The sequence below is a fragment of the Nematostella vectensis genome, chromosome 3 (genome assembly GCF_932526225.1).
Source record: "Nematostella vectensis chromosome 3, jaNemVect1.1, whole genome shotgun sequence".
Taxonomy (NCBI): domain Eukaryota; kingdom Metazoa; phylum Cnidaria; class Anthozoa; order Actiniaria; family Edwardsiidae; genus Nematostella; species Nematostella vectensis.
This window is the reverse complement of record NC_064036.1, coordinates 2,298,774-2,324,369: the sequence shown is the minus strand read 5'-3', so window position 1 is coordinate 2,324,369 and position 25,596 is coordinate 2,298,774. Positions and strand designations below refer to the sequence as shown.

At 42.2% G+C, this 25,596-nt stretch overlaps 3 protein-coding genes across 3 annotated transcripts; 2 read left to right on the top strand and 1 right to left on the bottom strand.

Moving 5' to 3' along the window:
- Positions 1-1,096: 1,096 nt before the first annotated feature.
- Positions 1,097-4,287, top strand: LOC5504629 (EF-hand domain-containing protein D2). Its single transcript, XM_048724836.1, has 3 exons — positions 1,097-1,350; positions 2,512-2,659; positions 3,689-4,287. The coding sequence occupies exons 1-3, from the start codon at positions 1,190-1,192 to the stop codon at positions 3,959-3,961; spliced, it is 582 nt and encodes a 193-aa protein (XP_048580793.1). The 5' UTR covers positions 1,097-1,189; the 3' UTR covers positions 3,962-4,287.
- Positions 4,288-5,323: 1,036 nt separating this feature from the next.
- On the top strand, positions 5,324-16,161 carry LOC5504627. Its single transcript, XM_048725370.1, has 16 exons — positions 5,324-5,522; positions 5,793-5,963; positions 6,251-6,518; positions 6,694-6,869; positions 7,272-7,504; positions 7,799-8,048; positions 9,190-9,354; positions 9,422-9,428; positions 11,734-11,825; positions 12,590-12,760; positions 13,323-13,609; positions 14,049-14,057; positions 14,240-14,414; positions 14,918-15,150; positions 15,426-15,585; positions 15,899-16,161. Exons 1-16 carry the CDS (start codon positions 5,465-5,467, stop codon positions 16,066-16,068), a joined length of 2,625 nt encoding a protein of 874 aa, XP_048581327.1. The 5' UTR covers positions 5,324-5,464; the 3' UTR covers positions 16,069-16,161.
- Positions 16,162-16,363: 202 nt separating this feature from the next.
- Positions 16,364-25,587, bottom strand: LOC5504626 (nucleolar complex protein 2 homolog). Its single transcript, XM_032372957.2, has 18 exons — positions 25,497-25,587; positions 25,294-25,413; positions 25,004-25,205; positions 21,948-22,142; positions 21,441-21,576; positions 20,938-21,028; positions 20,467-20,542; positions 20,185-20,295; positions 19,399-19,512; positions 18,758-18,946; positions 18,307-18,446; positions 17,899-18,010; positions 17,714-17,827; positions 17,543-17,644; positions 17,402-17,470; positions 17,255-17,329; positions 16,815-16,913; positions 16,364-16,646 (listed from the first exon to the last, which is right to left on the bottom strand). The coding sequence occupies exons 1-18, from the start codon at positions 25,526-25,528 to the stop codon at positions 16,422-16,424; spliced, it is 2,202 nt and encodes a 733-aa protein (XP_032228848.1). The 5' UTR covers positions 25,529-25,587; the 3' UTR covers positions 16,364-16,421.
- Between the last annotated feature and the right edge of the window lie 9 nt (positions 25,588-25,596).

Sequence of the window (25,596 nt, the reverse complement as noted above, 5' to 3'; positions counted from 1 at the left end):
GCATATTTACTGGTGCAATATGCTACAACTATATCATGTCTGATCACAAAATACAGGTTTGAACTAAAATTGTTGTTTTTGTGAGAGAAAAACCAGAGAGGAGAAACAGAAATTACTTGGATTGATATACAGAGGTTTCTCCCTTTCTAGTAATAGGACGAAGTAAGCATGAATGAAGAAGACAAAGGAGTGGGTTACCCTTTTTTCAGGCTCTGCTCTAGTATAAATCAAAGCTGTTAACACCCTCTTCCCTGCCCATCCATATCTTGTATTGATTGTATATCCTGACACACCTAATATAGGAGAGGGTCAAAAGTCCATAATCAACAATCAAAGAGTTGTACTATGCAAGGAATTGGGAGGTTTTTTTTTACCAGCCCCTCGCTCTTAGTTATTCAAGACGTGTTTACATATCGTTTTCCATTTGATTATTAGGTTTAATCAAACTAATACAGCGGCGTATTTAAAGCCGCATTATCACCAGTTTACTTCCGGAGGTCCGACGGAAACCTCAACTGTTTAAAAACAAAAGAATCTATTAAAATCCGAGATATTAAACAGGCCATCCGCTCCAAATTATCAATCACATCCTCAAAGAAACTTCCAATAAACACACTGCTTTCAATATTCTGAAATATTTTTCGCGTTTTCCGTTAAAAAACATCGGAGATTGTTACGAATAGACCGGAAGTAAACTGGTGACATTTAATGTATTCTTGGTTGCTAGAAGGGGGGGAGAGGCCTGGGCCACTCCCTTGGGCTACGCCCTTGTAATATAAACGGGAAGTTGTTGTAGACAGTTGAGACGTGACATTCTATCAACTGATCAGAATTTTACGAATTCTAAAACAGAAAACTATTCATGATATCAAGGAAAATGGGCCATGTTTAATTCTATAACGAGGCAGGGATCGACAATATTTCGTGCAAGTTCCTCGCTCTTTATGTTTATTTTTCGTGTTTTTATTCGACAAAAACAACAATAACAACTTCCGTACTCAAACACTTCGTCCATATATGGAGTCACCGGAAGCTTTGTATATCTTGTTACAGCTGACTGCCAGTCAAAGAATTGTTATCAGAGCCAATCAGAAACAGGAACACGCGAAGGAGTTCGATCTTTCGTTCAAAGGGGCAAGACGTGCGAAGGAGGATCCAACGTTTTGAGGAATTTACCTGCGTTTATAACATGTCTGAAACCGACGAACTTGCCAGCAAGCTCGCAAGGAGAACCGCCATTAATGAGGGCGAAGAAAAGCCTCGATTCAAGATTCAAGTCTTCAATCCCTATACCGAGTTCAAAGAATTTAGTCGCAAGCAAATAAAGGAATTCGAAAAGATGTTCAAGAAGTAAGCTATTTCCACTTTGATCAATATTATTATATTGCGATTTAATGATAATCTTTAGTCATAGAAGCAAATGTTTACAAAAATACTTGTTATAGTGTGAAAAATTCGATGTTTGGATTGATACAAATACAATTGCTATTTTATCACATGACTTAGTTCTGACAAGAATGCATTCTACTTTCTAAAGTTTGTCCTAATGATTTTGAAATATTATTTTATCTGGGCTATCATAAAGAATCTCATTTAGTAAGGCTAACCCTTTATTTGATCAGAATTTGATTGCCTCTCGTTTCTGTCACAACTCACGGTTAATGATACACCGCATTTCCGCACTCGCTGAAACATGCAGAGGCCGTCATTAACGCAGCTAATATACCTATTCCATACAGCTATGACACTACAATTAAAGTGTATCTGGTACTAATGAGTTAAGATCATGTTAACATACTAGCCACTTATCGATTCTGTAATCTTTAATTAAATTTTATTGATATGCATGTATGCATGTCATCAACCATTTATGGTGCTTTATTAGTGATGCTAATGAGGGCATTGTGAGATTGGGCGTGGTTCATTTTGAGTGTGTTTTCAGCCCTAAAGGAGCATCAGGCAAAATAGAGTAGCTGCAATTCAAATTTGTCACTCTTATCTTATTTTAATTTTAGTAGAAGGTAACAAACATTAGTAAGCATTCTATTTCATTTCTAATTACAACAGTTCATGGAAATTTAACCCATGACATGATGGGCATGTCTAGGAGTGGGCCTAGCTGCCATCTGCCCATGGCCCCTCCTATTTTCATAGATTTTACTTGAAATATGAATGCATATTAGTTATCAAAGATAAATTAATGAATCAAGTCTCCCCCCCCCCCCCCCCCCCCCCCCATTGGAACTCCTGGACCTACCCATCATGCTTATTACCATGTAAGAGTGAACCAGTCAGAAACAGCCATATACTACCCCCTCCCCATAAAAAATATCATTTGTTTCTTTCCCTTTGGAAATTAATTGCCTCCTCCCCTTCCCCCATAAAATAGCATACTTTTTAGTACCTCTGTTACTATTATTATGTTATTTTTGTGTTACAGATACAAATAATACCTGTTTTTTTTCCTTATGGGATGACAGCATTTAAATGACATGACATTATTTTTCATAGATATGATGTAGATAATAACACATTTTTGGATCTAATGGAGATGAAGCAGATGATGGAAAAGTTGGGTTGTCCACAGACCCATATTGGCCTAAAGGGCATGATCAAGGAAGTGGACGAAGACAATGATGGTCGAGTGAGCTTTAGAGAGGTGAGGTTTGCAGGTGTGCTTTCAGGATTGGCTGAGGAGGATGAACATTCTTGAATATATAACATGCAAAAAAGTAATAATAATAGACCACATTTGGCAGCCAAAGGGTGGTGGTGGTGGGGGGGGGGGGGGGGGGGGGGTGGTTGGTTTTGAGCCTAGCTATGTGGCTGGTATGCCTAGAGACTAAGAGGGTGGTGGTGGTGGTGGTGGTGGGGGGTGGTTGGTTTTGAGCCTAGCTATGTGGCTGGTATGCCTAGAGACTAAGAGGGTGGTGGTGGTGGTGGTGGTGGTGGGGGGGTTGGTTTTGAGCCTAGCTATGTGGCTGGTATGCCTAGAGACTAAGAGGGTGGTGGTGGTGGTTGTGGGGGGGGGGGGTGGTTGGTTTTGAGCCTAGCTATGTGGCTGGTATGCCTAGAGACTAAGAGGGTGGTGGTGGTGGTGGGGGGGGTGGGTGGTTTTGAGCCTAGCTATGTGGCTGGTATGCCTAGAGACTAAGAGGGTGGTGGTGGTGGTGGTGGTGGGGGGGGGGGGGTTGGTTTTGAGCCTAGCTATGTGGCTGGTATGCCTAGAGACTAAGAGGGTGGTGGTGGTGGTGGTGGTGGGGGGGGGGTGGTTTTGAGCCTAGCTATGTGGCTGGTATGCCTAGAGACTAAGAGGGTGGTGGTGGGGGGGGGGGGGTGGTTGGTTTTGAGCCTAGCTATGTGGCTGGTATGCCTAGAGACTAAGAGGGTGGTGGTGGTGGTGGGGGGGGGGGGGGTGGTTGGTTTTGAGCCTAGCTATGTGGCTGGTATGCCTAGAGACTAAGACTACAGACAAGCTGAGAAAAAACACGGTTGTGTACATAGAACCATTGGAATCAGGGAAATCAACACAAGGTCTCAATTGGTCTGAAATTATTGCATGACTAGAAACACTTTTTAAGCTTTCTTTATCTAGTCTGCTTAGCAGTCATTTTTTGTTTCTGACACTCAGAGTCACTTCTAAGCAAGCTACATACATCTATAGACGTACCATGTCTTCTTTTTCCAGTTTCTTCTGATTTTTCGCAAGTCAGCAGCCGGTGAGCTTGTTGAGGGTTCTGGCTTGGCGGAACTTGCCCGTCTTGCGGAGATTGATGTTGACGAGGTTGGTGTAGGAGGTGCCGCTACCTTCTTTGAAGCGAAAATCAAACAGGCTCAAGCTTCGTCTCAGTATGAATTGGAAATCCTGCAAGAACAGGAAGAGAGAAAGAAAGAGGCAGAACTTGCAAAGCAGCGCAAGGAGCAATTCAAAGCAAAGAAAGCCGCCTTTGCAGCTTCTTGAATATCTAATAGATATTCAGAATTAGAAATTAATCAATGATTTGTTTGCGTCAAGGTTTATATATAACCTAATGCTTTTAGATTTCTGTGAACAAATGTTTTGTGAAATAGTAGGTTCTAAAGGCATAATTGCATCAACAAACTTCGCACTTTATATGCTAGAGTATGAGTATTCAAACTTTTTAGGCAGTATATTTTCGTACTTTTACTATCCTTCAAAAACAGGCGAAGCAGATGTTCAGAGTGAATTCATGAACAGGTCCAATGATACCATCAGGTGACGTCTGTAAGTGTGGGCTTGCTTGCAATAAAGATTACACATTTTTACCTGTTTTACCTCATCTCTACGTGAAGCCAGGATTTGCTGAGGGGAGGGGAAAGAGGATGGATGCGCAGTCGTATACGCAAAAACATTCTGACCCACCAAGGGGATTTCGCGCGCTTCTGTGGCCATCCCCAGTTGGAAGCCTTGGAAATAGTGGTAAGAACTCGTGAAATAATTGAACATTTTCGTGACTTCCTCGCCCCTCCCTGCTTCAACCTAAGGGGTAAACTAAAACCTAATTAGCACTTCTTAGGACACAAGAGGGAAAGGGAGATCTGCGCCTGGATTTTTGGGCGGAGCTATAGGTGGGCGAAAATCCACGGAAGGACAATATTTCAACTCCTGGATCGGCCCCTGGGATTAGTTGTAAAGATGACTGCGAATGACGAGAGCTTGTCGTGCGGACGACAGCAAAATTTTGAGCTATCATTTTCTGGGGGCACTGATCTTTTTCTGGAATCATACATACATGTTAACAGTGCCAGAATAAAAGTAATAGAGGCCATGGAGGGGATGGAGCCGGGATGGCTGGAGATTTTTCCTAATTTTCAAGCCCCCCTCTTTTTTTTCTGAACGCATACGGCCCCTTCAAATAGCCGACTTAAAAACTTGCTAGGTTACTTTGCATGGAAGTCAGGTGTGTTTACTGTGACTGTGACAATGTCTGTCCTAAACCAGTGTCGCATGTTCGGTGAAGGTAGCACAAAGGGGGCTGTATTTGATCAGGAGGTGGTGCGGCACACATTGCTCGCGGGGGCGTGTCCTTGTCAGGTAACGTGCTTACAAGTTATTGACATAAGAACAAAAAACACTTAACGCCTGACCAAGGTATGAGTGGACGCGAAAGGAATGCTGAAATATGTAGAAATACGTCTATAAACACACATTCTTCTTTTTATTATTTCGCTTTGTATGTAAATTGTCTACATAGCTCTGTATACTTGCTATGAGAAGCATAACTATGCTAATGCGAACTAAGAAAGTACAAATAATCCCCTGCACAAAATACTGGACCACTATGGCCCGTGTATTCCGAATTGTCACTTGACGGTAGCAGTCATAGGACGTGCTGTTTACACAGAGTGCACCTGTTGGTATGCCCCGCATGAGACAGATAGCCTATATATCTACTGGGGCAGATAGCGAAGTGTTCATATTGGGTTGAGGAACGGCGACGATATGAAGTTGTTAGTGCTAATCCTGATTGGCTTTGCGGCGGCAACGTCAGGAAGTAGAGGTAACTAAATATATCAGTCCGATAAGGACAAACCATCTACCAAATAAACTTTTGCAAAAAGTTCTAAAACTACTATTAGCTTACGATCGTTTTTGAAAATAGGATTTAATTTTATAGCGGAATGTGTTTCCTTTGGATTTTGGTACGCATTGTTCTCCCCAAATAGGTATTAAACGTCCTTCATTCCAAGGTTTGTGAATTCAAACACAAACCATGCTAGCGACTTACAGTTGTTGCTTAACAAATGAGTTTTTGTTCCTTTTTCCCTAGAGTCCTACACCGGTCGCCAGAGACTCGTCGGATATTGGGGTCAAAATGGGGCGGGCCCCGCTAACGGCCCTGCGAACTACGAGAAGTCTCTTTACAAGACCTGTCTGACCACCAAGTACGACATCATCGCTCTCGCGTTTGTCACCGGGTTCTGGGACAAGAGGCAAAAAGGTGATATACTTATCATATGGCTTTAAGCAGTGTCTAATCAAATATCTCAACATATTGCATAACACTGGCAGGGGGGGGGGGGGGGTCCAGGGCGAGGGCCATATGTCTTATATATTGGTGCCCCCTCCTTTGGGTCGAAGCCCTCACCTTCGGGAAATCCTGAACCCTCGGTTACCTAGAGGGTGTCCTAGTCCAAGGGGAATGGGGGATCCTTATCTTCATATGATAACACATATAGTAAATTATAGGAGTCCGTGAAAGAAGAAAATGATCCGTTTGCTCTTCAGGCGAGCTCCCGGCATTGAACTTCGCTTTCCACTGCGAGGATTCCGTATCGACCGACTACCCTTTCCTGCTGCGTTGCCCCGAGATCGAGAACGGTATCAAGGAGTGCCAAAAGATGGGTAAGAAAGTGCTGATGTCGGTTGGTGGCGCCACGGGGGATGGGACTCTACCAAGCCCAGCCAAGGCCAAAGAACTTGCCAATACCTTCTACGATCTCTTCCTTGGTGGGAGCAGGTTCGACGGCACTACGAACCTCAGGCCGTTTGGAAGGTTAGCGATGGTACAAAAAGGTGAATTTCCCTCATGTCATGTCTCATGTCTTTTGTGTCAAACTCACGCCAAAATAAATACGGAAAAAGGTGCGGCCGTCAAGTCAGAGAGCTACGAATGCAAATAGGACTTATTCTTAACAAATAAAATTGAGTTGCATCTATCAATTCATCAGCGCTGTGCTAGACGGTATTGACCTTGACATTGAAGGAGGAAGAGGAGACCACTACGAGCACTTGATCCGCGAAATGCGTCGACTCATGGACGCTGACCTGTCTCGGGAATATCTGATCACGGGCGCACCCCAGTGCCCATACCCCGACCATTACTTGGGGCCTGGGGCCGGAACAGGTCAGAACTTTAGCTATAGAATGAAAGTAGGGGGGGGGGGGGGGGATGGGGGAGTTCGCGGCGATGCCTTCAATTGGAAATGGCCCAGTCCCAAGGTCAAGGACCGGGGTTGTAGCCATGCATTCATTATAGAAAAATAGCAGTTGCCCTGCCAAGGAAGCTTGACCGGATAGCGCATCGCATGACCAAGGCGGGCAACTTCCAGAGGTTCCAAGCTTCACTTGTACCCAAACGAAAAAAAATAAAATAAACAAAAACCGACTGAGCTCAGTGAAGGAGTGAGGCTTCAAGCCTCTGGTACCATGTTATTGTGATTACGTGCAAACAAATTAAACTGATAATAAAGGGCTTGCTGCTTGTTAACGTGGTTCTACAGTGATAAAAATTCCTTATCCTTGAAAGGGCTTGGTGAGGCAGGAGAACTTGTGGACCATCTGTACATTCAATTCTACAATAACTACTGTCATACCGGTGCCGGCGATTGGTTCTACAAGACCTTGAAGCAGTGGCTGGACTTTGCCAACAAGCGATCTCCACGTGGGCCACTCATATTTGTCGGTCTTCCCGCGGCGACTGGTGGCGCGAGCGGCGCTCAGTTCTACAGACCGCCTTCGGAGCTCACAGCAATGTATCAGGTTAACTGGATGGGACGGGCGTGTGACGGGAAGAGGGGTGGTTGTATTTCGGTAGCCAAGAGAGAAAGAAAGGGTTAGGGTTAGGTAATGAATGGGTATAGTGGAAGAGAAAAAGCAATGTTTGAGAATAACCGGGCGTTGTGGCTGGTCTAAGGAGTAAAATTGTGGAGGGTCTAGGATGTCGTGGAGGGAGGGGCTGTATTCTAGGCAGTTTAAAGGGGGTGATGCTTTGTCGGGACAGGGGTGACGATAGTAATGCTCGAATAAAACTGATTTATCTTTGCTGTTGTGCAGAAAGTCCGTGATCTTCCCGGTATTGGAGGGATCATGCTGTGGGATGTTTCCTGGGATCAGAACAACGTGATCAGCGGTAAACGCTACTCCGAGTACGCATTTTCATTGCTTAAAGGCTCAACAGTGACTGCTACCAATCCCCCTGTCGTGCCTGGAGTGACCACTGCCGCCCCTCCTCTACCAGGACAGACTACCGCTGCACCCCCCGTCACTCAGCCGCCAGCCCCTCCAACCACAGCCGCACCTTCAGGTTAGTGCACCGCCCTTTACTGTTAAGAGCTGACTGGCAGGACCCTACCAAGGCCACTACTCTCATACTTAAATAGCTAAGAGCTAGCTGGCAGGACCCTACCAAGGCCACTACTCTCATACTTCAATAGCTAAGAGCTAATTGGCAGGACCCTACCAAGGCCACTACTCTCATACTTCAATAGCTAAGAGCTAGCTGGCAGAACCCTACCAAGGCCACTACTCTCATACTTCAATAGCTAAGAGCTAGCTGGCAGAACCCTACCAAGGCCACTACTCTCATACTTCAATAGCTAAGAGCTAGCTGGCAGGACCCTACCAAGGCCACTACTCTCATACTTCAATAGCTAAGAGCTAGCTGGCAGAACCCTACCAAGGCCACTACTCTCATACTTCAATAGCTAAGAGCTAGCTGGCAGAACCCTACCAAGGCCACTACTCTCTTACTTCAATAGCTAAGAGCTAGCTGGCAGAACCCTACCAAGGCCACTACTCTCATACTTCAATAGCTAAGAAGAAAAATACCTTCTCTAGATTTGAGCCACAATCAAGAAAGACATCAACAATGTAAACATTGAACAATGAAAACAACAACTAAAAGACAGCAACAACCAACAAAATAAACATTGAAGAAGCGTTAACTAAAATGAGAACAAGTCATCACTATAGACCATTTAAGGAGGGAGGGGGAGGGGATAAAGGGGGTGCGAAAACCGCAAAACCGCACAAAACTGCAAAGAGAAACGCAAAACAGCGCAAAACCGTCAAAATAAGTCAATAACCGTAAACCACGCAGTCTAGAGAAACCGCAATACCGTGGAATAAAATGCGAAAAACCGCGCAAGATTTAAGGCAAAACCGCATCACCGCAAACCCTTATGCCCCCCTTTTTAAGACTCTTTCAATCTTACAAATAGAAGATCTAGATCTAAGATCTAGAATAGAAGCGATCTACAAAAAGAAATGGAAGCTTTGTGTGATTCCATTGCCCGGATGCACTACTAGCGACGTTGACCTTCTCCAGTGTCAGTGTCCTGGTCTCGCGCCTCATTATCGCCAAGTCACATCTATCCCCTGGTGAAGGCGATCTTATTTCCATTCTCTCCTCACAGTCGCTCTACAGTATTTTGCTTCTCTTTCAGGCCCATTCACTTGTACTGGTAAAGGAGATGGCCATTATCGCGACCCAGACAACTGTGCCAAGTATTACCAGTGTGTCGGCGGCAGAATGTACACCTTCAACTGTCCTGCAGGACTTGTGTTCAACCCGGCTAACAACATTTGTGATTGGCCGGCAAATGTCACATGCTAAGCAAATACTGTGCTTACCTGATGCTTATTGAGTATTGAAATTTTAAATGTATTAATTTAAAGTGGTAAAGTAAATAAAGCTTGATCAAACTGAGGACGTCATCAGAGTTGTAATTCGCTAGTAGGAGCCCTGGGCACATATACATCCAGGGACTTTAAGGTAGGGGGCGTGGGAATAGTGGTGGGGGGGGGGGGGGGGGGCGGAAGTGGGGAGGGGAGTGGAGTGATTTTGATTTCGAAAAGAGGTGTAAAGGGGGGTACCTGGGTTTGCCATAGAGTACAGATGAAAATAATACAAGCAGTTAAAAAATAATGTCTTATTGTCAAGCCATCGACTGATCGATTTATACATGTAACACTTGTAGCATGTACTTGTAACATGTACAAGGTACATGTAAAAACCGCTCGTTCAAGTAAAAACACATCTGCATAGAAACGTCAAAAGGTGGGGGGGGGAGGGGGCAAAGCGTCTTCCACTGCCCCTCCCCGTCCGCCGCCCCGGAAGATGCGACAACGTCGACGGATAAGAGGGCGTGGCCGAGAACAATTTTGAGCCAAGTACTTACCACTATGACACATGCACGTGTTCTAATATTAGGAGACTCATTTGTTCGCCGCCTTCACGACCACATGGTACACAATAATTGCCAAATGAATTTCGGAATTTCAGTCCCGAATATTTCAGTAAAATTCAATGGGGTCGGGGGAAGAACAGCATATATGTTACAGCGTTACGATCTGGATGTAGTCGAACCTTTCGCCCCAGACATTATTATCTTACAAATCGGTTCAAACGTTTTAGTGTCAACAGGTGTTGCCGTAGTTGGCCCTCAGATATCATTTTCTTTATTTTGAAGCCCAATGGGGGGGGGGGGGGGGGTGGTTAAAAACCCCTTAACCCTTCCCCTAGATCCTGTATTCAAGCATCGAGTTAATATCAGATCGTGATCACACCGAACGAGCAGGGTGCGATCTGAGCGCTAGTGAAAGTTTCTTCCATTTCTGCTGTCTCTGTTTTGTCGATAACACATTTCACTTGTTGTGATCTTTCCACTTTTAAAAGCCCGTTAATTTCCTGTTGATTGCCCTGGCAGGGTAATCAGCAGGAAAGGCACAAAGCTCGTTGGAGGAGCGAAACCAAGGCAAATACATCCAGTTTATAAGTAAGAATAAGTAGTTTTTTTCGGCACTAACAAACATTAGAAACATTAGACATCACTTTGGAGTGAGGTTGACCTATAGCTCGTGCCCTGATCGGGGGAGAAAGGGTCTAACGTCTCTAACTGATGATGGTTGTTAGTTGAGAGAACTGATACATTACAATAAAGCCGATGCGATACGGACATATGTCGATAGTCTAGTATTAGCCAGGGCCGTAGCTACCACCGGAGCAGGGAGAAGGGGGCCGTTTCCTCGGATTTACAAAGGAGCTCTGTCGTACCTGCATTGTTATTCGCGTATCATTTATATGATAAATGATCTAGGAAAAGTCATCAGTTCTATTCCCAATACAAACCCATTTATTTGTCACCTAAAATAGACAGATCGTCAAGGCAACGACATGTACAGCCAAACAAAGCTTAAACAATGCATAATCATAGGCAATTATATACTCGCCCTTGGTAATTCAAATGCAGTTAAAAATATTTTGAAACCTCTCCAGACCAATCTACTATTATGTCGCCCAATATAATTGAATAATTTGCTGTTTCTTAGAAACTATTGAGAGGGGTATAGGAGTGTTACCAGTCGGTGTTTCGCATCACTTCGAGCAGGCTGATTTTGCCTTAGGTAAGAAAGGAAGCTACAACGCCCCCTGATCACAAAAATTAGCATACGAATTTTGGTCACTGCCTACTTCGTAATTTTTTAATCTTAGCCAGTAAAGCAAATAGGGGCCATGCGAGTTCTTAATTCTATCTTCTTCTAAAAAGTTAGATAAAGTTTAATCCGAATTCCTAGATTCAATGACTTATTACTTTTTATTAATCATTTTCAACTGAATATGGAAAATATCCCTTATAAAAGTGATTAGTGGCACGCATATCTTTTCTCCACATATATGTCACATCTTTCCTCAGCACGTATATGTCACATATATGCTAAACATGTTTCAAACAAATTGTGATACCTGGCGTACACTCCTGCCATACATGCCACATATAGTTGACATATATCGAAAGTATGCAAGACATATATGTGGCACATGTATGGTCACATATTTCTTTTTTGTTAGGTTTCCGCTATTTATGGCGCTGCTCTTACCTACTCGTAACCTCGCTTCACTAGTTGCATTGTTATAGCACATTTTAACTGCTCGCATATGTAATTATCAGTGTTATGAGTAGCTCATATATCTACTGGGGCAGATAAAGGAGTGTTTACATTGGATTGAGGAACAGCGACGATATGAAGTTGTTAGTGCTGATCCTGATTGGCTTTGCGGCGGCAGCGTCAGGACGTAGAGGTAACGAGATATAATATATGGACAAACCTTATAACTTTTTACACAAGTTTATTTGACTCTCGCATCACTGGAGTTTTTGTTTTTTTCATTAAGATCTGATACTAGAACGTTGCGGTCCTAAAACTACTATTAGTTAACGAACTTTTGTCCTTCTTCTGGCTTTGGTAAGATACGCGTTGTTCTCGACATGACGGAAAAACCTGGAAAACGCGCAATTCCAGATAGAGAGAGAAGACACAATTTCTTACAATGGCTATAGGTTCCTTGTATTACGGACTGATTTTCAAAACACAAATAACGTGAGGCCGAAGTGCACATAACCAGATTTTGGCTTTTTAAGATAATTTTTCCTTGATCATCATTGCCCTGTGTATCAGTTCAGGGACGAAAAGCTCAAATTTTAATGACACTTTACAAAAAGTCGCATCAATTTAAAAAAAGTCGCACTTGATATTTTGTTTGCTATAAGTAACTAAGTACTCAGAGTAATTCTCCGCCTTATTCTATGTGAAAGGGTCTTATTTGAAGCGTCAAGTCAAGTTTTTCCGTCATGGTTGTTGTTCTCCCGAATAGGTAGCCCGAGTGTCGGGTTTCATCGTTCCCTATGAAGTATACACCTGGTTTTTTTCCTCTCCGACTTTTGAAAAATAAAATTGCCTGATACTTGCGTTACCGAATGGGTAGTAGACTTCTTTGATTCCAATCCTTGCGAATTCAAACATAAACATGCGACTTACAAAGAGTTATTGTTTCGTTTTCCCTAGAGTCCTACACCGGTCGCCAGAGACTCGTCGGATATTGGGGTCAAAATGGGGCGGGCCCCGCTAACGGCCCTGCGAACTACGAGAAGTCTCTTTACCAGACCTGTCTGACCACCAAGTACGACATCATCGCTCTCGCGTTTGTCACCGGGTTCTGGGACAAGAGGCAAAAAGGTGATATTATACTCATCATTCATCGCATCTCTTTCTTATACACTGACCACCAGACCACGGGAAGGCCTACGGACCTTATTTAGGAATAAGCAATGGTCTGAAACGATATCTGAAAGGATATTATCGTTTCTACCTGATTGATATTGTTTAACGGCATATTCCCTTACTTCGCGAACATTTCTTAATAATTATTACCCCCACCCTCACACACACACTCATTTAAAGGTGGTAATATTGAAACAAGCCATGTAATACAAGTTATAATAAAACATCTAACGGATCTAGCTGGTCCTGTAGCCAAGACTAGTATTACCACTAAGCTTTGTCAAAGCTCTCAGTATATTGCATAACGCAGCCAGTGGCGGATCCAGGAGCCATGTGCTGTATATATTGGCGCCCGCTACTTTGGCTCGTCCCTCCCCCCCACCCCCCCTTCATGAAATCCTGGATGCTGGTGAGTTTTTTTAAGAAACCATCCTAACCCGAGGGGAGGGGGGGGCATTATTCTGGTCTATGGTAAGACAAACGAGGAAAGAAGTCATGTGATCCGCTTTTCCTTCAGGTGAGCTACCGGCATTGAACTTCGCTTTCCACTGCAAGGATTCCGTATCGACCGACTACCCGTACCTGCTGCGTTGCCCCGAGATTGAAAACGGTATCAAGGAGTGCCAAAAGATGGGTAAGAAAGTTCTGATATCGGTTGGTGGCGCCACGGGGGATGGGACTCTACCAAGCCCAGCCAAGGCCAAAGAACTTGCCAATACCTTCTACGATCTCTTCCTTGGTGGGAGCAGGTTCGACGGCACTACGAACCTCAGGCCGTTTGGAAGGTTAGTGATGGTGTGGAGGTGACTATGCACTAAGAAATCACATGCCAAACTCACGTCAATATCAGAGTAACAACTCAGAGAGTGACGAAAAAGAAAACATTTACATAAGAAATAGGATTTTCTGACAAATAAAATTTCCGGCTGATCGGTTCTTATTTGCTGCCAATATCCAAAGCGCGCGAGACCTTGCCACCTTAAAAGTCACGTGACTCTGTGCGATTCGCCTATTGCAACAGAGTAGACGTTAGGCGCGGATGTATTGCCAAGGGCCTGCTAGTTAGTGAAAGCATAATACATAATAACTGGAAGGATAATTTGAAAAGGGGATCAGATGTGAAAAGTGTAACAAATTTGCGTGCCGATGCGAACGTATATAACCTAGCAAAATTCGAAATTCAATTTCTCCCGTTTTTTTCCCGTGTTTCCCTGCTAACTACCACTTGATTTCCCTGTTTCAGGCCCTGTTGGTGAGAAAAAAAGGGGGGGGGGGGGGGTTTAAGTTGATGTCTTATTGACATAAACCGCGAAGCACAGGGCACCCAATTAAAATGCCTTGAGATAAGCTTCTTCTGACCCATATTACGTTAAAACCGAATAAGTCTTATACATCCAAATCAATCTGTACGAGTTGCATTTATTAATTCATCAGCGCTGTGCTAGCGGAATAGACCTTAATATTCAAGCAGGAAGTGGACAATACTACGAGCACTTGATCCGCGAAATGCGTCGACTCATGGACGCTGACCTGTCTCGGGAATACCTGATCACGGGCGCACCCCAGTGCCCATACCCCGACCATTACTTGGGGCCTGGAGCCGGAACAGGTCAGAACTCCAGCAAGCAATTAAGAGAAGGGGAAGCCTTGTTAGGAAAAGGTCTTTATAGGAAAGGGTTAAATTCATAGCATTGGGGTCATTAGGTCAAAGACCAGTCTCAAGGTCAAGGACCAGGGTTGTAACCGTATTGTCGCGTGAGCGATACCAAAAACGGATTTTCAGAAAACTTTACCTCTTGGCCTAAAATCTACGAAGCCATTTCTATTTCAGAACTATGGTAACACTTCAATCGTCTTTATTAGCCACTCTTTAAAACATGCTTCAGTTATGTATTATGCGCTTGGAGGCTGTGTTTTATTGGGTCCCAGAGGTTCCATAAGCTTCACTCCTACCCAGACGAACAAACTACGACCAACTCAGCTCAGTCGTTGTCGACAGAGCAAGTGAACGAGTGAAGTTTCGAGCCTCTGGTTCCTAGGTTGTTGTCATTACATAATAAAACGCGCTTGTTAACATGGTTCTACAGTGATAAAATTCATTATCCTTGAAAGGGCTTGGTGAGGCAGGAGAACTTGTTGACCATCTGTACATTCAATTCTACAATAACTTCTGTCATACCGGTGCCGGCAATGACTTCTATAAGAGCTTGAATAAGTGGCTGGACTTTGCCAATAAGCGATATCCGCGTGGGCCACTCATATTTGTGGGTCTTCCCGCTGCGACTGGTGGAGCGAGCGACGCTCAGTTCTACAGACCGCCTTCGGAGCTCAGAACAATGTATCAGGTTAGCTGGATGGAACGAGCGGGTGACGGGAAGAGGGGTGGCTGAAAAGATAATTAGGTAGTAAAGAGAGAAAGAAAGAGGGCATCTTTGGAATGATGGAAGTGCCAACGAAAGGGTAGAGTGGAAGAGAAAGAGCAATGTTTGGGAATATTGTTTGGGTATTGTGGTTGGTCTAAGAAATAAAGGCGAGGCAGTTTAAAGAAAGTGAACCTTTGTCGGACGGAGGGTGACAAAAGCAGTTCTCGGATAATTGTTCTATGATTGCTGTTGTGCAGAAAGTCCGTGATCTGCCCGGTATTGGAGGGATCATGCTGTGGGATGTTTCCTGGGATCAGAACAACGTGATCAGCGGTAAACGCTACTCAGAGTACGCATTTGCAGTGCTTAAGAGCTCAACAGTGACCCCAGTCCCTCCAACAACAGCCGCACCTTCAGGTTAGTTCTTCGCCCCATTTTATCGTTACGAGCTAGCTGACAGGACCCTACCAAGATCACTATTCTCACTTCATGGCTAAGAAGAGGATTACCTTCTCTAGACGTCAGCCATAATTAACAAAAGGATAACAACATCAGCACTGAACGTTAACGAGAACCACTAAAAGACAACAAAAAGCAAAATAAACATTGAAAACAAATCATATAAAGACACTGTCTTTATACGCGCCTCATCATCTCTAAGTCTCATCTATGCCCTGGTGTAGGCATACTCTCGTAACAGCCGCTCTAAAGTATTGTGCTTGTTTTCCAGGCTCGTTCACTTGTACTGATAAAGATGATGGTTATTATCGCGACACAGCAGACTGTGCCAAGTACTTCCAGTGCGTCGGAGGCAGGATGTACACGTTTTACTGCCCTTCAGGATTTGTGTTCAACACGGTTGCCAACATTTGTGATTGGCCGGCAAATGTCACGTGCTAAGCAAATACTGCGCTTACCTGATGCTTATTGAGTATTGCAATTTTAAATGTATCATTTTAAAGTGGTAGAGTAAATAAAGCTTGATCAAACTGAGTACCTCATAAGAGTTGTAACTTGCTAGTGACAGATTGCCATCGGCAAGAGCCCTGGGTACATATCCATCCTATAGGGACAATAGTGACCTTAAACACGAGGTTCCGCTATATAAGGGTAAGCTCCTCCCACCCCCGGGTTCCAATTTGCAATTAAAAGCAGAGCACTGCTACGCTAGCGGTCACAAATTATAAGCCTCCTGTAAAATTGCAATTCCAATATTCCAATAAGATAAAGTATGTGTGATTAAGAACACAGGGTTAGCCTTCGTCACCCGATGATAACCGAAAGTCCTCCACAATGTCTTCCATGTCGTCCACGTTTTCCGACTGTTCAATCTCTTTATCTCTAGCGTTGGCCTTTGAAGCTTTTTGTTGAGCTTTCTCAGTATTTCTTTCCTTTGTTTTGGACTTGCGCTTCTTTGATTTTGGTTTTTCCTCTTCGCTATCTGAGTCACCTTCGAACTCGACCTCAGAATCCTCATCCTTAAAAAAATCAAAAATGTGAAATGACGAAAAATGTGTGTTGGTAATAAACCGTCAGGAGACTAAGCAAGCTACCAAACTGTCGGGTTTTCTGACTTTTTATAAACCCATCGGAACACACTACCATTATTATTTAATATTTTTAAGTCGTGGGTGATGTTTACTTACCTCGTGGTGCTGACTAATAACAGGTTTCATGCTCTTCCACGTCGAGTAGAATTTCACGATCGCATTCGGATGCTGTTTGTACTCAGATGTCCATTGCTCCTGATGATTAACATTTTACTTGGTTAACTAATGCATACCATTTCTGTGACATCCTTGTGAACTCATTCCCCCATCGAATCTTTTTGCCCCTTTCCCCCACAGTTCATTCCGTCCACTCTTACTTCTCCCTCTCTATTGCTATTACATTACACTTTTGTGGCATCTTTGTGGTCTTTGACCATCCAACCTCCCATCAGCAATTCCCTGCTCCCTGCCCCCATCCACTCTTACTTCCCCATCTCTCGCTAATGTATATCTCTTTTGTGACATTGTAACCACCTTGTAGCTCTCCTTTCTCGACCCTTGAGCTCGCTCCTCTTGCTCTCACTAGTGATACATACCACTTCTTTGACATCCTTGGGGCTAAAAGACACAGAAGATCGCTGCTCTGTCACCTCCTTAGAGGTTTCTTCGATCTACGACGAAGGTACAAAAATTAAAAATATATATTTAAGTCAGAGCAAAAGAAAAGGCAGATGACAGCTCACCTTATCAAGCAATTGCTTCATCTGTTTTCGATACTGAGGTATCTTGGTAGTCTTGATAAATTTTCTTAACTAAAAGGAACACGTCTTGTTAGCACATTTTCACGTGCAGAAAGCTATCCTTTAAAGAACGACGGCCCTTACCCGGACGACGGTAGAAAGGGAAAGCTCTGGGAAGGCGATGGAGTACGCATGAATGGAGAAAAACTCCAAAAACAGCTCAAAGACATTATCAATAACAGCATCCTGCAAAACCAAGTATTTCATTTCACATTCTCCCCAAAAATGTTGCTAACTACAAACAATGTTTCTCACCTCAAAGGGTTTTGTGGAAAGCTGTGACTTCGACACTTTTAAGATGCATGAAAAATCAGTTGGCTTTGCTGTCGACATTTTTACTCTCTTGTTGAACTCTGGGGAATCAAGTATCTAAAAAAAAGCATATGTTCCTTCCAGATGGATACCTTTCAATAGTTGAATCATTGTTTGTGGTACAGTACCTCAAGGAGGAAGGACGAGGTAGGCACAAAGGTTTTCATTGCTTGAGACAGCATGTGCAGCGACCGGATACAGTGGAATCTCAGAGGGTAGTAGCGACATGTTGGTACTAGCCTCCAGGGTCAGGCAAAAAACAAAGTGAGAAAATAATATTTTGAGAAAAAAATATTGCCATTTCATACCTTAGGGCCAGATGCATTTGATGCTAAATGCTATGTGTCCGTGGGGAGTTTTTGAAATGTCTCTTTGTCACTTCAAGTTTTTAGCTTTCTTATTTTTTCTTTGGAAAAAAAAAATCATCTACTTGCTAGATAATTTCAAAATAACCACCCATGGTTGACGTGATGTACCTGATGAACAATATTTGATTGGAAGAACCTATAAAAGCATTTCACCATTTAATAACATACTTGATAGTTCCCATGATTATTTGGACAAGGGGATACAATAGAGGATCCAAGACACCTTGTGAAGACACTTCACTTAACACCCTGCACCATAGATGTAGACAGTGTATGAACTGCCAGTTGTACACAGACTGGTGAGCGTCCTAAAGGCAGACAAGTAACAGAAGAGACCAGAAGGATCAAGGACTTGTTTAAAAAATACAGAAAATTCTTAGACAACTTTTAAATATTTGTGGGAGAGAGTTGCGAGTAGTGATAGTTAATGCTTGTGGCCAATATATGAAGGGTTGACATTTTCAGTTGCTTTTCCAATCGTGAGAAAATCTATCCTGTGATATATTAATACTTAACCCCAAAAACTGTCCCTTCTGTTGGGGAGTTTGAAAAAAAAATACGGTACTTAAAAGTTTCTTCTTCTCTGCCAAGGTGTCCTTAGAATGTTGTTTTACTGTACTTTTTTCTTGTTGATGATAGCATTCCTCAGGTGTATTGCCATCTGCCTGATGTAGATGAATGCATGCTGGTACGTCAGATGTGGGTTAACCTTGAACACCTCCACAAGGGAGTTCTGCATGAATGTGATCAGAGGCTTTGTCTTGGGGGACGTGAACTTGGCATTTTTCACAAAACTCAGGTACAATTGCTGCAAAGGAGAATCACAACAATTTCATCCCAAAAATATAAGCATTAATTAGGGTATATTTACTCTTTTTCATTGAACTTGTGAATGAGACTTGTCTGCCGTCCATCCTTCATGAATTACAATGTACATTTTCTCTAATACAACAAAACAGTGATTGAATAATATCTTATGCCATGAAAAACTACTTTTTGGCTAAGTTTTATAATAATGATTGGATAACCTTTAGATTAACAGCAGCTGGTAACACTATGCACAGTACATAATTAACTTAACAATCAATTTCTAAAACTACAGGCAACACTAACAAAGGCAAAAAAATTGCTGATGGCAAAAAAAAAACACATTGATTAAAGAGCCAGGTTTTCACAGCTTTTTTCAGTTCTGGCTTCAAACCCTGGCTTGAGAAGCGATGTCTGTACACAGGGACATTGCTACTCTGGTCATGGTTTTACCTTTAGACAGAACTCCAGGAGGGTAGATGGTAGCATTCGGAGAAGTTTATTGATTCCAAGAAATGCCACAACTCTGACATGCTCATCACCTGTTCCCCACATGCGAACCAGTCTCTAAAGAGAATGTCAGGAAATACATTCATTTTACAATATTTTATACTTTGAAAAAAAAAGAGAAAAAAAGGAAATATTCCTTTACAAAACGGTTTTTCTATAGACAAGTTGCATTAAGAAATCTAAAAAAATCTTTCCATAAAATTAAGCCCCTTTCTGACGAAGAAACTTTCTGGCTGACACGTAAGTTTGCCACTCAAAAAGTCAAATACGTAGTGTCACCTACTCTCTTCCATTTGAACTGGAGGCTTTACAATTAAACCAGGTCAAGCGTGCCCCTCTAGAACCGACGGTTGAGTTAATTACTTGCAATTTTATTTGATTATTTGCCGAGAAGTTTTCATTCTTGAATCAAGTTTTCGGATTTTCAAAGCAAATGTTGATAACTTTGATTATACTGTTTTATAATGTGAATCAAGAGGTATTTACTGTACCTCCGTTATCAGTTCACACAAACCTTTTGTAATCTCTTGGCTTGGCTAAGAAAAAGTGGTTTGAATAGAATTTTGGCCTATTTGTAGAGCACACGACAAATTGAAAGAGACGTGAGTCGAAGAAGGTTCAAGAAGGAAAACTTTTCGGCAAATAGTCAAATGAAATTTCATTAATGAACTCATTAATCGACTCTAGGGGTGCACGCTTGACCTAATTTTACTGTAAAGTATAAGGTACCTTTATTAGCTGCTTGGTAAGATTTGGGTAACAAGCAAAGTATGAAGAGAGCTGTTGCGCATGCTTTATCATCACACATAACATGGAGGGATCTGCAAGGCTTCTCAGTAACTACAAAATCAGACAAACAATATTAATGGCAATCTTGTTCCCAGCCTCTAGGCCATGGTTCTATAAACAAAACATCTAGGGGAAGAAAGAAATGTATTTTAAATTGAGCAAGTTCCCTAAAAAAATGTAGCATGGAAGATGCAAGTGCCCCATGATTACAGTGGATCTTACCTGTAAGATATCAGTCAAGTAGAACTTGAGTACACCCTTTACTTCTGCCCAATGCTCATTACTGGAGGGTAGGCGGCTAAAACAACAAGCTATTCATTTCAATACATATACTGCTGAGCATTGATGGACAAATGATTGCTGGTAAGTGTATTAAATAGGTTATATGTTGCCTACTGTATCAAATATTTTCTGCTTTCTTACTGTTAATAAAAACTACTGCACTTATGCCAAACACATAGGAACAAATTGAAATTCAAATGTTTTAAAATGAGAATGACAAGAATTGTAAACGATAAAATTGCACACCATAAATCAGACATACATTGTCATTGTAATGCAAAATATATTAAATGTTGTGAAAAAATGCATATTTTAAAGTCCATAGGATAAAAACAGTGTCTTGAGACCATTATCCGCTTGGTATCCATGAGCTACAAGTCTTAGACTAGGTGCAGTACTGTAGCTACTCACAGTTTGCCATTTTTGATGGATGCCTCTCCAACATGGTGGTTGAGTACTGGAGGCACAAGCTTCAGGCACAGCTGAATGATGGCATTAAACACTAAACAAGAAAAATGAGTAATTTCCTTTTGATGTTGGACTGACTAAGTCATTCTTATCTACCTGGGCATACATAATTTCCTACTGCATGTCCTTTGTAATATTCTGTATTTTTCTGCTACAATTCGTTGCGACACCAATTGTTCAGAGTGAATACACACATATTTCAAATGTAAGGTTGCAATTGGGGAATCTGTGTATCATAACCTGCAGTGTTTCATGGGTATAAGCAAATAAGCTTAAATAAAATCAAATCCAGGTTTCAGAAGCTGTAAAATTCTTGTTTACATTCTTATGAACATTCACATAGCTTTCAGATACAAGGATTCAGCAGTTTATTCGCTACCCGTGAACCACCGCGTGTTACGACACATGGGTTCTCGAGTGCAACCTTATTTGAAATAGATGCATACCTGAGCTCCCCTCGACTCTGTAAATCTTTGGAGTTTTGGACCTGGATTTCTTCTCCTCCAGCATCTCTCCTAAAGCTCCATAGACTCCTGCTCTGAATGCTCTCATGGCTTGACGCAAAGATTGCAACGACATTGACTAATGTTGATGGGAACAATATGGAAAGAGAAAAAGAAAGGAATGAAATCTTTTAATTTAAGCATTTTATATTAACTTAATAAAAAATGCTTAAATTAAAAGATTCTTGGTGTTAATATAAAATTCTTAAATTATTTTACAAATGTTTTATTTCTATTTCTCTTTCAGTTATATAAGGCAGGAACAGTATTTCTTATAACAAAAAGAAAAAAGAGGTATAAAATAATAAGTCTGAGAGAAAAAGCAAATTTTTGTTTGAAAAAGCAAATGTTTGTCTTTAGTAAAAAAAAAGAGCTAATGGTTGATGGTCTCTGCAAGGTTGGGTCTGTGCGAAGATGGCAAAATGAAAGAGGAGGGTGTGCTATTCTTACCTCAAGTCCTTTCCTCCACTGCTTGATCATTCCCAAGGTGACCAATTTTCCTTTCTTTTTTTCTGGAGTATCCTTTTCATTGTCATCTTCAATATCTTCAACATTGTCATCCTTTAAATCGTTACCGCTATCCTTAGCGTCATCATCACTCTCTTCAGTTTTTTTCTTCTTTTTCTTTATGGTTTTAGACTTGCTCTGAAACAACCATGGAAAACATTTTCATTGGCATAGATAGGTTAACACAATTAAACATTTTAGTTAGCTGACAACCCAAAAAGTTGACGATTGTTCCAACTAAAAATTTGATGTTCTATTGCAAAGTGGTACTGATGGTTGAAACAAAGTCAAGACTGACCCTGATCCCATCTGCATACCAACAGGGCCTTAGATTGATCCTGATCCTATCTGCACACAAACAGGGCCTTAGATTGACCCTGATCCTATCTGCATACAAACAGGGCCTTAGATTGACACTGATCTTATCTGCATACAAACAGGGCCTTAGATTGACACTGATCCTACCTCCATACAAACAGGGCCTTAGATTGACACTGTTCCTATCTGCATACAAACAGGGCCTTAGATTGACACTGATCTTATCTGCATACAAACAGGGCCTTAGATTGTAACTGATCCTACCTCCATACAAACAGGGCCTTAGATTGACACTGATCCTATCTGCATACAAACAGGGCCTTAGATTGACACTGATCTTATCTGCATACAAACAGGGCCTTAGATTGACACTGATCCTACCTCCATACAAACAGGGCCTTAGATTGAACCTGATCTTATCTCCATACAAACAAGACCTTAGATTGACACTGATCCTATCTGCATACATACAGGGCCTTAGATTGACACTGATCCTATCTGCATACAAACAGGGCCTTAGATTGACACTGATCTTATCTGCATACAAACAGGGCCTTAGATTGACACTGATCCTACCTCCATACAACCAGGGCCTTAGATTGACCCTGATCTTATCTCCATACAAACAAGACCTTAGATTGACACTGATCCTATCTGCATACATACAGGGCCTTAGATTGACACTGATCCTATCTGCATACAAACAGGGCCTTAGATTGACACTGATCTTATCTGCATACAAACAGGGCCTTAGATTGACACTGATCCTACCTCCATACAAACAGGGCCTTAGATTGACCCTGATCTTATCTCCATACAAACAAGACCTTAGATTGACACTGATCCTATCTGCATACATACAGGGCCTTAGATTGACACTGATCTTATCTGCATACAAACAGGGCCTTAGATTGACACTGATCCTACCTCCATACAAACAGGGCCTTAGATTGACCCTGATCCTATCTGCATACAAACAGGGCCTTAGATTGACACTGATCCTATCTGCATACATACAGGGCCTTAGATTGACACTGATCCTATCTGCATACAAACAGGGCCTTAGATTGACACTGATCTTATCTGCATACAAACAGGGCCTTAGATTGACACTGATCCTACCTCCATACAAACAGGGCCTTAGATTGACCCTGATCTTATCTCCATACAAACAAGACCTTAGATTGACACTGATCCTATCTGCATACATACAGGGCCTTAGATTGACACTGATCCTATCTGCATACAAACAGGGCCTTAGATTGACACTGATCTTATCTGCATACAAACAGGGCCTTAGATTAACACTGATCCTACCTCCATACAAACAGGGCCTTAGATTGACCCTGATCTTATCTCCATACAAACAAGACCTTAGATTGACACTGATCCTATCTGCATACATACAGGGCCTTAGATTGACACTGATCTTATCTGCATACAAACAGGGCCTTAGATTGACACTTATCCTACCTCCATACAAACAGGGCCTTAGATTGACCCTGATCCTATCTGCATACAAACAGGGCCTTAGATTGACACTGATCCTATCTGCATACAAACAGGGCCTTAGATTGACACTGATCCTATCTGCATAAAAACAGGGCCTTAGACTGACACTGATCCTATCTGCATACAAACAGGGCCTTAGATTGACACTGATCCTATCTGCATACAAACAGGGCCTTAGATTGACACTGATCTTATCTGCATACAAACAGGGCCTTAGATTGACACTGATCCTACCTCCATACAAACAGAGCCTTAGATTGACCCTGATCTTATCTCCATACAAACAAGACCTTAGATTGACACTGATCCTATCTGCATACATACAGGGCCTTAGATTGACACTGATCCTATCTGCATACAAACAGGGCCTTAGATTGACACTGATCTTATCTGCATACAAACAGGGCCTTAGATTGACACTGATCCTACCTCCATACAAACAGGGCCTTAGATTGACCCTGATCTTATCTCCATACAAACAAGACCTTAGATTGACACTGATCCTATCTGCATACATACAGGGCCTTAGATTGACACTGATCCTATCTGCATACAAACAGGGCCTTAGATTGACACTGATCTTATCTGCATACAAACAGGGCCTTAGATTGACACTGATCCTACCTCCATACAAACAGGGCCTTAGATTGACCCTGATCTTATCTCCATACAAACAAGACCTTAGATTGACACTGATCCTATCTGCATACATACAGGGCCTTAGATTGACACTGATCCTATCTGCATACAAACAGGGCCTTAGATTGACACTGATCTTATCTGCATACAAACAGGGCCTTAGATTGACACTGATCCTACCTCCATACAAACAGGGCCTTAGATTGACCCTGATCTTATCTCCATACAAACAAGACCTTAGATTGACACTGATCCTATCTGCATACATACAGGGCCTTAGATTGACACTGATCCTATCTGCATACAAACAGGGCCTTAGATTGACACTGATCTTATCTGCATACAAACAGGGCCTTAGATTGACACTGATCCTACCTCCATACAAACAGGGCCTTAGACTGACACTGATCTTATCTGCATACAAACAGGGCCTTTAGTTGACATAAGTGGACATAAATGGATATAAATGTACCAGTTGGTTGGGTCAGGGTTATCGTAGGTAATGGTTAGAAAAACTGTAATCACTGTACCTTTGTCTTTGACTGTTTTGATTCCTTCTCATCGTCATCAGCATCATCGTCATCGCTCTCCTCCTCGTCTTCTTCATCTGTATCTGAGTCATTAAACCTCAGCAGCGTCTGATCATTATCCTGAAGAAACTTATAAAACTCGGGGTCTTTCTTCTGAAGGCGAGATAAATCTTTTTTGTGCTTGGCTGTCTTCGATTTTGTGCTATGTGGATGAATACGATTAAAAAGCCCATTGACGCAAATATACAATCTTAATGCATAAGCTCGTTAGTAAATAAGTGCAAAAATACCTTATTTTGGCGTCTACTTTAGCAGTTTGTTTTTCATCTTCTTCGCCTCGTTCATCTTCTGATGAATCGTCATCCAATCCATACATCATAAACTCATCCGCATCCATGTCGGACAGCCTCCTAAATACATCAAGTACAAGTTAAAATAAAAATGCCAGTGAAGTTATTATTGTCAAAAGCCTTTTTTCCTTCGAAAGACTGACCTTTTTCTTGAAGCAGCCTTTGCGTCCGCCATTTTGAAACACGTGCGGAGCCGCTGACCGTTTATTTGGATGGGCGGGCTCGGGAAAATCTCATTTTATA

Bases quoted from the DNA above. Each gene is read 5' to 3' on its own strand.
- LOC5504629 (XM_048724836.1), top strand. From the start codon at position 1,190: ATGTCTGAAACCGACGAACTTGCCAGCAAGCTCGCAAGGAGAACCGCC. The intron at 1,351-2,511 runs GTAAGCTATTTC...TATTTTTCATAG, and splicing joins TTCGAAAAGATGTTCAAGAA to ATATGATGTAGATAATAACA. The intron at 2,660-3,688 runs GTGAGGTTTGCA...TTCTTTTTCCAG, and splicing joins GTCGAGTGAGCTTTAGAGAG to TTTCTTCTGATTTTTCGCAA.
- LOC5504627 (XM_048725370.1), top strand. From the start codon at position 5,465: ATGAAGTTGTTAGTGCTAATCCTGATTGGCTTTGCGGCGGCAACGTCA. The intron at 8,049-9,189 runs GTTAGTGCACCG...CTTCTCTTTCAG, and splicing joins AACCACAGCCGCACCTTCAG to GCCCATTCACTTGTACTGGT. The intron at 15,151-15,425 runs GTTAGCTGGATG...GCTGTTGTGCAG, and splicing joins AGCTCAGAACAATGTATCAG to AAAGTCCGTGATCTGCCCGG.
- LOC5504626 (XM_032372957.2), bottom strand. From the start codon at position 25,528: ATGGCGGACGCAAAGGCTGCTTCAAGAAAAAG. The intron at 19,513-20,184 runs GTACCTTATACT...CATTCTCTTTAG, and splicing joins TTACCAAGCAGCTAATAAAG to AGACTGGTTCGCATGTGGGG. The intron at 17,828-17,898 runs GTACTGTACCAC...GCTTTTTTTTAG, and splicing joins CCTCGTCCTTCCTCCTTGAG to ATACTTGATTCCCCAGAGTT.